Genomic DNA, 12,736 nt, shown 5'->3' on the forward strand with positions numbered 1-12,736 from the left:
TCCTTCTCCCTGTTCTGCATTGCTTCAGTAAATGTTGATCTCAGTTTCATATGTCAACAGAATCTGGTTACCTCTGACCTTTTGCTCACCAGTCTATGCATTCTTTAGAAGAACACACCAAAGTGTTGTTCTGGAAACTTAAATGTTCTGATTGCTGACTGAACTCTGATTGAGCTCTGTTCCCTTTTTTCTGCTTCACTTTCACCAGCTGCATATCAGACTGCAATGAGACATCATTCCATGAAAATGGAATCAATTGCAGACCTATTCTCACCTAGTTTCCTATCTCTGCACTTCAATCACGTGATGATTGCTGCTTTTGAAATCCAATGTGGTGCTATACAAAGGCAAAATTGCAATACTTGATACCAGTGCACTCTACTCTGTATAGTCAAATTTAAAAAAAACAAAAAACTTATGCAACTAAAAGCACAAAACAATTATCAATGACGTAGTTTTCGTCTTTCCACTGGAAATTAATGTTGAAATGTCAGCACCATAACGTGGGCATTTTATCTTATAAAACACATGGAGACAGTAAAGACTGAAAAAATATAACACTCAATTTGATGTTAAATACACCAACAAAAGACTCAATATAAAGAATTTATGTGCTTTTATTTGATATCAGAACTGATGCACTGAAAAAATATGTCTGACCTATAACTAGAGATGTTAGCGTTTAATAGCAATAGTCAGACCATCCCCCACAGTGAGCATGCTCAGTTCAATCCTCTGGTCCTTGTGTAGCTTCTTATTGAGCGCATCTAGACCTTGTGAGGTCAAGTCACTGGGAGCAGGATTCACAACCTTTCCATTCCACAGCACCTTCAAATACAACAACAACAGAGCTGTAAAAACATGCTGCACACCTCCCCATTGTCAACACTGCAGCATGACTTCCCTAACAGAGTTTAATTGTGCTTCTGTGAAGTGGACTTACATTGTCAATTGCAATAATGCCCCCTTTTCGTATCAGCTCTAGAGACTTTTCATAGTATCTGTCATAGTTAAATTTATCAGCATCGATGAACACAAAGTCAAATGTCCCAGCTTCTCCAGCTGCTATCAGTTCATCTGGTGAAACAGAGATATAAATATATGTATTTATGGTTTAATTGCTTGTTTTTAAAGAAAGAAACAGACACAGATTTATGAAAGTGTTTACCCAGTGTCTTCATAGCGATTTGATGCCGAACATCTATCTTGTTTTCGACTCCCGCCTATGGAAAACGTTAAATAGCAGTAATTGAGAAAATCTGCAGGGATTTTTAAAGTGAGTGTTTGCAAAAGCTAAAAAAGGTATTGATTTTCCTGCTCAGCCGTGCCTTCTAATGTGACACACTTTCCTGAACAGACACCTTTTTACTGTCCAGACCACGGTGTTTTGTGAAGATGTACTGACAGTCTGAATGTACAGCATGCTGTCTTCTGCACAATTTAGCTCTGACAGAAGCAACAATCAGTTTTACTTAACTTGCAAAATGCCAAATTGTGGTGTTGTGCAAGTGTCTTGTGCTGTTCTTACCTCTTTAAAAAAGGGTTTGGCAATGTCTATGTAGGTGCTTTCTATTTCACAGGCAACCACACGTCCACTTTCTGGCATGGCCAAAGCCATATTCAGTGCATTGTACCCAGTGTACATCCCTGCATAATAATTTGAAGGAGAATCACTTTAGACTTGGATCTTCAGCATAACATGGATAACAGATAATACACCATCGAGGACCTGAATCTACAAACAGTTCAATATCTGTCAAATGTAACTTTGCTGCCTTTTAAAAAGACTGAATTTGTAACATTTGATTTCCTCTGGTTAAAATTCCCAGTCACTGATTTAAATTTACAAAGTCTGAAAAACCCCAAACAAATCACTATATTCAAGATGATCAAAATAAGTAAATCTTTATTTAGTCAAAAGATGTGATTTAGTTGTGCGACTAAGCTGGTTGAAAAAAATCGGACAGCAAAGTTCAAGACAAAAAAATCATTTTCAGACAAAAAAAATCAAGCAAGCATTAAATTATAATAAGTTGGAAGAATACTTAGAATGTCTTTATTATTATATTAATAATATTAATAATATTATTATTATTATGGGATCAGCACTTTGATACTAATTAGTACATTCAGCATTGGTATAATTATGAAATAGTTTAATTCCACAGTAGTTTTTGTTGCCTTTTAAAATGGCCTTTCTTTTTCTTTTTGGTCTCACTCACCGATTTCAATAGCTTTAGTGGCATTAATCAGCCTAATGAGATTTGCCATCAGTTGGGCTTGATCACTGGCAACCATCATTGTACTCCACTGGTCTTCAAGGGTTCTCTGAATTGAAAATATAAAGCAATTTAATATCCAGGTGACTAACCAGAAGAAGAAAAAACATAAAGTTTCAATACTTGACATTTATCATCAGTTTTTGGAACTTTACTAGAAGGATGAAAGTCAGTTCTTCCTAAATATATTGCTTCATTTGCTGTTTAAAAAAAAAAAAAGAAAAGAAAAAGATAACAGCAGAGTGTGCTTTCGAGCACAACTGTCCAAAGACACCAAATGTCAATCCAGCCGAACAACTGTGACATAACTGAAAAATATCTGATGGCTATAGCGCATGTTTCAGTTCATTCAAACAATCCATTCAGTAGATCTTCATACATCAATTTGAGCATTATCATTGCGGAAGAGAGCATACCATAAGGGCTGAAATGTTTCATAACTGGATAAAGGTGGTAACTTCAGACAGCTTCATGTTGGCTTTGTCTCTGAGATAGTATACCCAGGCTCCATCAGCACACTACCACACATATAATGGTTTAGCTTTTCCTTTCATGCGTTACCTGTCTGTATATAATGTCTGACTAACATAATAGACAACACGCTCATTGTGTTGTTAAACTGCATGAAACTAAGGTTGCATGCAGTTTGGTAAGGTTTTGTTGCACTATGCTGCCCTCTAGTGGTCAAAGCTATTACTGCTTCAATCCTGTGTTAATTATCTTCTTTGTCTTCCTCCACTTGTATTGCCCTTGTTTAAATATAAGTATTAATAGATAAAAAGTTGACTCAAACAGAAACTACACTAAAGCAGGAAATACATTTTATTCTAAGCAGGTACTTTTAAAAAAATATTCTGTTGTTGAATCAGATGGCAGTGAGACCTAAAGTTTGGGTGCCCCAACTTCAAAGACACAATCATCTTTAGTTTTTTAGCCTGGAGCATAAAATGACCACCCGCCCTACACCTGACCTAAATAACCTGCTGGTGGCCTCAGCATGTAAATTAATGCTGGCAAAGCACGACTGCGCATGTTAAGTGAAAGGTGTTCAAGAGAATCCTGATCAATCCATTTGCCATATCCATTTATTTATCCTCGAGGGTGACACTGGGTGAGAGGCCGGGCCAAACCAGGACAGGTCGTAAAGAGACAGGCAGCCATAGACATTCACAAACACACATATGGGAAATTTAGAGTCACCACCTGATCTACTATTTATGCTTTTAAACTCTGGAAACAAAATTGCATTAACTGCAATTTAAAAACAACACGGTGAAGGTAACAAGAGAGGTTTTGGTTGGTTTCATCTTACTGAAAAAAGTCACGTATTTCTTGCTAAGATAAGTGGCAAATGTTACAGTAGAAACATCATGAAATTAGTGATGAAGTTATCATCCAGTCTTTATGCTCGTCTGGTTACCTTACCAGTCTGAGTTTGGTGAGGACCGGGTGCTCCCTCAGTGAGTTGTTAGCTACATACTGAAGCACGGGATCAACATTCTCTATACCATGGATTTTCCCAGTAAAGGCAGATTTTCCCACACCTGACCAACAAAATATGAAACAGATGGAGATAACAGAGATATCCAAGAAACTGCAACCACACATCCTTACTTAAGTCATCGCATACCTGTTAGTATGAGAGCGAGTCCAACACAGAAAAGCACTTTAATCTCTGCAGCCATTATCTTACTGCTGTGGGCTCTCGTAAAGAAACACAGGGCAGCTTCTTTGTTTGAATCTACCAGTTCTCACTGTGTCAGGCCTTTTTGTGCCAGCCTGTATTTGTTTTGGTTAACCTTTAAGAGGGTTTCGCTCAACGTATTGATTTGTAATGATATTGCAAAAGATAGCACAAGGTTGATGCATTTAGGAAAACACACGATGGAATGAAACTCAGAAAACAAAGCATAAGATGGACAACTATCTTTTAAATATATTTTTTAATAACTTGCATTTATTTATTTATTTTATTTAGTTATTTAACAAATCTTTCTTAATGATTTTGAGATTTACCCGTGGTTGACAGCGAGTCCTCTAAAAATAGTACAGAAAGACTGTTGTATTTATAGTTTCCATCTATTAATCTGCACTTTATTACTGTGTAATAAACAATGCGAACAACTATTCGAAACTTGAATCTTTAATTCCCCCTTATCCCCCTGTGTTAATTTATGTGCTAAAACAATTGAATAAAAACAACTAGCGGCCACCGTAAGAGGAAGAGTAACATCCTATGTTTTGCCACTTTAACAAAACGGCTTTATTCCCAAGCAAGATGCAGATTTGCAAAGCTGTAATATATGTAAGGTATCAAAATCACGACTTTCAGTTTCATATAGCCATCAAAAATCAGCCATTTCATTTATTTCTGACAGCTATCTCTAAGATTTCATATCCGTTTATTGGGAAGATATGTGATCTGACACTTAATAATCCTTCATTGAGATTCAAGCGCATTTTCTTATTGTTTTCTAGCCTGCATTGCTGCCTCCTAGTGGTAGGCTGGCTAAAGAGGCTTTCTTTTTTGTTTTCGTTTGTAGTGTACTGAATGCATGTACTGGTACTGCCCTGCTTAATCCGACAGGCATTTGGGTATGTTGAGCACCACAACAGAGACATTAACAAAAATAATGAGAAAGTTAAGACCAAATGTTAAAGTTATTGTGATGTGGGGAAAAAATGTGGCTCCTCTGAAACTTGATCTATATTCTAACCTTGTTGAAAGGTATGCATGAGCTGAACCTTATCGAACCACAGAAATTCCACTTTTACTGTCCTGTTAAATTTAAGTCCTAATATTTTTATATCTTGGAAGATATCATGGAAGAAGTGCAGTTTAAAGGGTGGCTGAGCAAGTCAGCAATTATGGCTACAGTATTTCAGCTGAGGTCATCCAGACCATCTGCAGTGTTTATTCAAGGGCAGTTGTCCAACAAAACCAAGCCAGTATGTGCAACCCAGGGGCAAGAAGTCAAAAAGTGGTGAAATAAATAAAGAATGAAGTTAGGGCGAAAACCTATTTATGTAACTTTGGACAGCAGAATCAACACTTTTATCGTTTTAAAAATGACTCATAAGTGAAGTACATTCAGGAGTTTAGCAGTTTTACTTTCACAGGCTCACTTGTTCTCATGTTACCAGTGGGTTATTTGTAAATTTGTTAATGTTGGTGTATTTTAGATAGATATTATAATTGATATTAATTGACATTAGCTGTCTTTGTCTCCTCAGCATGTACTGTGTACACATCACTACTAATTTAGTTACACAGCTACATAGAGAGTGATCATTATAGGTTAAAAAAAAACCCACACACATCAGTAACAGTGACAAAGCCCAGGAGAGGATGCTCTAGTTATAAAAAAAAAAAAAAATCAATGGTGAAATTGGAACCTAAGCAAAGTCTAGCAAATCATCAAACCCATGTTCAGTCAAGGCTGAGCTCACATATAGCACTGAGGAAATAGCCAACACAGGGCCACACGCTCAGTATGATATTGTCAAATTACAATCAGAAACACCGAAGACTTATTTAGGCAACAGTAACAGTAATGACAGAGTTGCATGTGCATATTTCCTCTGGGACATTTGATAAAAGGTTGGTACTGACAGTAGTCAACAATTTTGTGGCGGATACAAGCAAGTTGTAGAGTCATCTGGGTCACTTTCACACCTCCACTTTCCTGATCTCTCCTGTCCAAATACTCCAATTTTAGGATGATGACAGATGCCTGGCATCCTTGGCAGAGATTTCAATGAACCAATCTTGACAAGTGACTCCATACCTTTGCTATGCTGCTATTGATGTAGGCTGCTGGGAAGTTTTACAATCCGGAGCAGTACCTATACACAATGACGACTCTCCAGAAGTCCAAAAAGAGCAAATTTTAACCTTGTCACAAAAAATCCAAACAATACATGACGTGGTCTTCTGCTGCTGTAGGCCATCTGCCTCAAGCTTTAACATGCTGTGCATCAAGAGATGCTCTTCTGGTTACTTTGGGTGTAATGAGTGGTTATTTGAGTTGCTGTTGCCTTCCTATCAATAGAATAGGCCTAAAACTATTCTGATAAAGCTTGCAGTTAAAGCTGAATGCGAACCATCTCTTTCATAAGCTTCTACAGGGAGAGGTGCCCGGGAGACCTCCAGTGATGAGCTGATGGCCCTTTCATCTACTCTTCTCTCTTTAATTCCCAGTACATTTGCTGTATACGTCAATATTGCATGCCATTAACTTTTTCTCTTCTTACTCATGCAGTTTGTGCTTTTTCTTATGTTCTCTTGTTCTGTGTGCTTTTGTGCTTTTGTGCAGGTACCTCTGGATTTGAAACTGCATGTTTTCTTCTTTGGTTGCAGGCCTCGCCAACCTGTCCAGTGTTTATTGTTTACTTGCTGTTTGCTGCTCCACCTTTTGTTCTCCACTCATTCTTTGAATTGAACCGCTGAATGCACAGTAGCTCAGAAAGCACAGCAGAACTGACTGCAGAAAAATATCATTCATTTTGTCATTTGGGACTATTACATTAAGACGGACTTGAAAAAAGAAAAACTGAACCTACAAGCTTTGCAGGGAGTTTATTCTTTTTAATGTTTTGCATCTTTGTTGAGCTTATCTGTAAAGCAGGTAAAGTTTAACGAGCAGTGTTTCATAGAGCAAGTGCGACGGAGCGTGTTCAGAAAACACGCTTTCAGATCGTCTCGTCTTACAACTTCAAAACAGGAACAGGGAAGACAGTAGCCAGGAATGTTCAAAAAGGAATTTTGGGGATGTGAGTGGGATGCAAGGTCTCTCCAAGGACACAGAGCTTCCTCTGTCTATTCCCTAATTAAGAATGCACAGATACAAACAAAAACATGCCGCAGACAAGAACGCATCACTTAAATGAGCCATGACACAAACTGTCTCTGAAAAATGTTTGAGTTGTGATGGGGAAAGGAAGAGGATGTCTCAGAGTGTGCGCACAGCTCTGCTAAAGTCCTCTTGGTGAAAATGAGATGCCGTGTTTTTCCACCATCCTCTCCCGCTCCCTCTCTCCCGCTGCTTCAGGCCTCTGCTTATGTGACGCTAATTGTTTCTGCTACTTGTGCCAAGTACCTACTCTTCCTCAGCACATTCTACAGACAGGTCCTGGTCCCTTAGCTGCTTTTTGTGTCTGTTTAAGGAATGAAAAAATGTGTGCTGCCATCTGCAGCGTGCACACCACTGTTCCTCCTCCCGGCCGTGACTGTCATGGTGCCACAATGGTACACATTCACATACTCTCTCAGAGGTAGGAAAAAATATGTGGTAAAGAAGCAAGAAAACAAAACTGACACGTACAACTGCTAATATGAAACAAAATAATTCAAGAGGTTCCTGTTTTGATGCATTTAGCGTTCGGGAAGGAAGATGCCGTGTGCCGCGTGAAAAGCCTTTTAAATTTTGCAGACCATGCAGAGAAGATATAGTAGATTTACAAACCGTCCCATATATGTGCTACTCACTACTATAGATTTTAACAGAAGCCTGCACAAAAATCTATGCCAATTTTAGGACTGTGACCCCATATGAGTTCACTCTAACTAGATAATCGAGTTAGAGTACTTTAAAGTTCAGTACTTTAAAACAGCCAGCAAGTGGCAATGTTGTTTAGCTTATCCACATTTTTGTCTGTGCACAAGCTAAAAACAAGCTTACCACACAAAGAGGCAGGCCTTCAGTCCTCTGTATGGGAAGGATATCACTTTCCTCTTGTTGAATTGACCTGTGACACCATCAGAGAGTGCAAGGACGCCACATATTGACACTCTTGTAAAGCCACATGGGTGTTATGTCATTCGTGTGTTTATCTCAGGAAGACTGCTTCACTGATGCACTCAAGCAGCCGGAGTCAGTTTGGCACCATCTCAGCAGTCAGATAAGTGCGCATGAATATTAAGTGATGCTAATCACAATGGAGAGACCAACGTCTAGACGACTGACAGACATTTCTCAGCATTCAACCGGCGTGCTCAGATTTGTCCCGTGTTTGACAGCAGCATCGCCCAACATGACAAGTCTGTTTAAAGCTTCCAGAAGAGGCTCACACACGTGCCCGTGCACCAGCACGCACGATTAGAGACGCATTGACACTGATTTTACTCAAACTGGGCCAATGTGTGTGCAAGACCTTAGGTAGTGTTTCTCGGCACACGTGCACACAAAGAGCGTCAGTTTATATAGGCCACTCAAGGGGATTGCAGAATGTAGATGAGGATGTTGGAAAATATTCTCAAGACCTGCTTTTCCATCATGGAAATATTTATTTGTCGTTTCTGTATTAAAATACGGTGTATTTTACAGCGAGAATGTTGAGGATAAGCCATCCAGTTCATTATCATCCTCTCTTTGTGCATTCGAGCTATACAGAACAAAACAGTGGATCTGCTTCTGTGAAAAAAAAAAAAAAAGGGGGGGGGGGGGGGGGGGGGGACAGAAATGAATAGCAGGTGTGGTTGTTTGACTTTCAAATCATCTAGGCATCTATTCTATTAACCTGCCGTGTAAATAAATGCAGAATTCAATTTCCATGGAGTCACGCATTAACTTGACAGTCCTCAAGAAGATCAAACAGGCTGCTTGGGGGCACGTGAGCCACAGTGAAGAAAATCTTGGGTATACGAAAGGTGTTGACACCTTGAGCAAGCCACAAAAAGAGACAAATGTCATATTCTTGGTTACAATTACCGGATGAACTTCTGGTTTTAAGCCAGCAGGTATTCTAGCTATCCTGTATACAGTGGAGCTCCTTCTGCAACACCTCACTGTGGCTGTCAGTCTGCAGTGTCAGAGGACACTTGCTCTTTTTAGCTCTTCTGAATACTAATATTTTAAAGGCCCATTTTCTCTTTCATAATATACTTCCTCCAACATTATGTGTGTCAACAAAGACAAACTGTGTCCATGCCTTTGCTTCCTGTTCTTCACTACATCCTCCCTTCCTATTAGTCTCACGCTCATCTGACTGCCCTGTCCCATTGTGACTGCACTTGAGGCGCTAATGATAATGTTATAACCCAGACCAATTTTCCATGGCGATCATACTCAGTTAATTGAGCTGATTATAAGCTCTCTGTCTGAGATGACCCCTCCAGACTTGGAAAAACTGAACAGAGAGAGAAGTGCAGATGGAGGGATGAAAGGTTTCTTCAGGCATTCCATCACAGCGCAATAGACACATGGGATATGACTGTTTGGAGGCATGAGCTGAGGCATATGTGAGTGTGTGTGTCTCTGTGCGTGTATCCATTAAAAAAATCCTTGTGTGGGGGGTGTTGGGAGATGGCATGCAGGGAGAGCAAGCCTTCAGGGAGGTGTAAAGGAGGAGAGGAGTGGGACAGTGACTGAGGAAGAGGGTTGTGGGGGGGGGACTGGGCTCGAGGTTCGAAATCACAACACAGCCTGTGTAATAGACACGGACACACACCACATCTGAAGTTAATCCAATCAGGGAAAAGCACAGCGCTCCCATACGCCTAAGACACACAAACATAAGGTCAAGAGCAACTTGTATTAACGCAGCGATGTCAGGGAGAAGTGGTGTAGATAATTGACTTTCAGCAATGTTTAAAAGGGTTAGAGAGAGACGGAGAAATTAAGTAATGCAGTGGTTTTTTTAGGTAGAGTCAAGCAGATGTGAAAGGAAGGCCATATTAGTCATTATTTTATCAGCAGGTTGATGAGAAAAATTCCCAATTTGACTATTTTTCCATTTAGCTGTTATAGGTTTGCAAAAGTAGTGCTTCATTTTCTCTTCATTAGTGATTAATACATCCCAATTTCCAGCTGAAAGTTATTAGTATTTAGTCCTCTGACTCTTTGGAAAAGGCACAAACAGCATCTAATGTCAGATTTCATAAACTTAATGTCCAAAAATGTCAGATTATTTTGTTTGAATTCTTGTGGCTTTTGTCCAGTTGAGTTTGTGTTTTAACATTTGAAACTCTTGATTTTTATTTTTTTGTATTTTTGGAATTTATAAAAACGGGGAGTTAGTTTTAAATGAAAAAAGATCATCAGAGTTATATGAAAAAAAAGAAATGTTACCTTCTTGTGATATAATATAAGTAGTATAAATGCAGTAAATTTATGGTGTAATTTTTACACACACACGATAAAAAATTAACTTTGTAAAACAAATACTATTTTAAAGACCATGAGCTCGCAGTCATTGTTTTGAAAAATTTACAGCTGAATGTCTGCATCTTTCTTTACGTTAGTAAAAATAGTTAAATTAGCATTATTCAGCATTTGAGTGGGTTCAATTATCCATGCTGTTTTTGGCTGAAGATCTTTTGGTTCATCCAGTGCTGCAGTCTATAAGTATAATCTACTTGCCTCTGTATAACTCTGCTGCATTACATACAGTGCTGCTTTGTGTATACAAACCATGTGTGTAAATGCTTGCTTGGAATATAACAATAAGGGACAAGCATGCAGGGCTCTGCTGAGAATCGTACTGTTTTATTTACAGTAAAACAGGACACACTAATAAAAGACACAGAGCACGGTGCTGTAATATCTGGGGATGAAAAGCAAATGTGCTTTTGAGCGCCAAGTATACTGGTCCTTTTCATAGGCGACTTGGTTCCACCCATGATCGAATGCAACATTCTAAAAGGACTATTTACTCTTTTCATTTCCTCTTGTGTATAACAGACGAAGGAGCGTGTGGCTTGCTGTATGAAAACAGGACCTGGCCTAATGTTGCATGAAGACCATGGTGAATTCATATTGATGGGAAAGCAGCCTCTGAAGCCCAGCAGCCATGATTTTTTCATAAGCCACCGGGAACAAGAAGTCAGTCAGCTGACAGGTGCTAACTCCACCAATTGTGCCGTGGATAAGAGATGGGACATGGAGAAAAGGGGGAGAGAAAGAGAGAAAGCAAAGGCAACAACTGGCTCCTCTTTTCTAAAGCACTTTTGTGTGCAGAATGTGTACGTGCTGCGTTGTGTGTGCTCCGTGCACCCTGTTCCCTTCTATAGCTGGAGAGGATTTTACGGAGGAGACTGTGTAAACACCAGAATGCATGTCAAATATGATGAGTCTTGATAGCTGTAAAACATACCCAAGGACTGCTCCTCACTTATTATCTACAACCAGAGCCCTGGAGCTATGTCTGCATCCTTCTGCCTTCCCTCCACGCATGTCGCGCCACAAGTCCCTCTCTGGAAAGCATTGATTATTTTGGCATGAGCCAGGGAGAAAGAGAGGTGTGATTTCTTTTGTGTTTCCTCAAGAAAAAAAATCAGCAAAAATAAATATTTTTGTGAGCATGGTGCAGCCACAAGAAAAATATGAGCACATTGGGGAAGAAATAAAGATGATGGATTTGCTAGCTGACGTGAGCAGCATGCTTCTGTGTGTGTGTGTGTGTGCGTGTGTGTTTGAGCGCCGCAGAGTTTTGGCTGCTACAGTCAGTGCATTGTTTTCATTCGTGTGCATGTCGTTTTTGAACTGTACATCCAGAATAGTATTATCTGTATGTAATTGTGCGCCTCTGTTTGCAATGTCTCTGCTCTATGTGTGTGTGTGTGTAAAAAGAGGCAGAAAGACTGCTTGCTGAAGAGAGCGACCAAAGCTGCAGGCACTGTGAGGCTCCAGGGAACCACTTGAGATTGCAGGCAGAGGGACTGATAAGGCAGCTAGCCATTCATCAGGCCAAATGAAGGCAGTAAAGTTGACTGGAGGGACCCAGGCATCGCCCCAGGATGGCTGTCGGGCCTCATAGTAGAGACCTGTGACTAACACATGAAAGCAGGCATGCATGCATGTACATACGCACACAAGTAGCCCAAGAATGGTGAAGGAAGGCAGGATGAATGGACTGGGAGGAGGAATAGGATCCTGGACTCAGGAGAGGAAGGGGGTAGAAGTATAATAAACCTCCAGGAGCAGAAGCCCCATCTCCGCAGAGCTACACCCAGCAACTGCAGCTCCTGTTTGGGGCATGCGTGGCCCTTTCCACTCAGAAAACATCTATCAGACTGATATTACTGTAATCCAGAGGTGATACATTAGCTCGGGTGCTAGGGGGGCAGTGTGTGCTGGTGATGGATACCTCTGGAGTTCCCTGGTGTTGTCACAGGGGCCTCTAAGACAGAGCTCTGCTGCGGCAGCTCAGCTCAACACAGCTAATGCTTTCCTGCTTTATGTCATAGTTTGAATTTATTCCACTGTAATAGTCTTTGTATTTTATTCTTAATCACACCACCCAGAGGATGGAGACATATTTCCACAATAGGAAGTACTGCAAAGTTGCACACTTATGAAAGCAATACATTACTTAAGCACTTAGGCCAGCCAAAGAAGCTACTTTAGAGTGTTGCTGGTGTGTTTATAAGACTATATTAGTGTCTCACTGGTGCTTTGATAGAGCTTGTACCATCAATTTGCACAAAGACTCTATCTTTGCTTACATAAATCCCACCT

At 40.0% G+C, this 12,736-nt stretch overlaps 1 protein-coding gene across 1 annotated transcript; it reads right to left on the bottom strand.

The window, feature by feature from the left end:
- Positions 1-599: 599 nt before the first annotated feature.
- Positions 600-4,031, bottom strand: comtd1 (catechol-O-methyltransferase domain containing 1). The gene is made up of 7 exons (XM_004551599.4): positions 3,910-4,031; positions 3,705-3,823; positions 2,223-2,328; positions 1,529-1,647; positions 1,169-1,223; positions 944-1,077; positions 600-828 (listed from the first exon to the last, which is right to left on the bottom strand). The coding sequence occupies exons 1-7, from the start codon at positions 3,962-3,964 to the stop codon at positions 676-678; spliced, it is 741 nt and encodes a 246-aa protein (XP_004551656.2). The 5' UTR covers positions 3,965-4,031; the 3' UTR covers positions 600-675.
- Positions 4,032-12,736: the final 8,705 nt, after the last annotated feature.

Source organism: Maylandia zebra, linkage group LG13 (assembly GCF_041146795.1).
Source record: "Maylandia zebra isolate NMK-2024a linkage group LG13, Mzebra_GT3a, whole genome shotgun sequence".
In the NCBI taxonomy this organism is placed as follows: domain Eukaryota; kingdom Metazoa; phylum Chordata; class Actinopteri; order Cichliformes; family Cichlidae; genus Maylandia; species Maylandia zebra.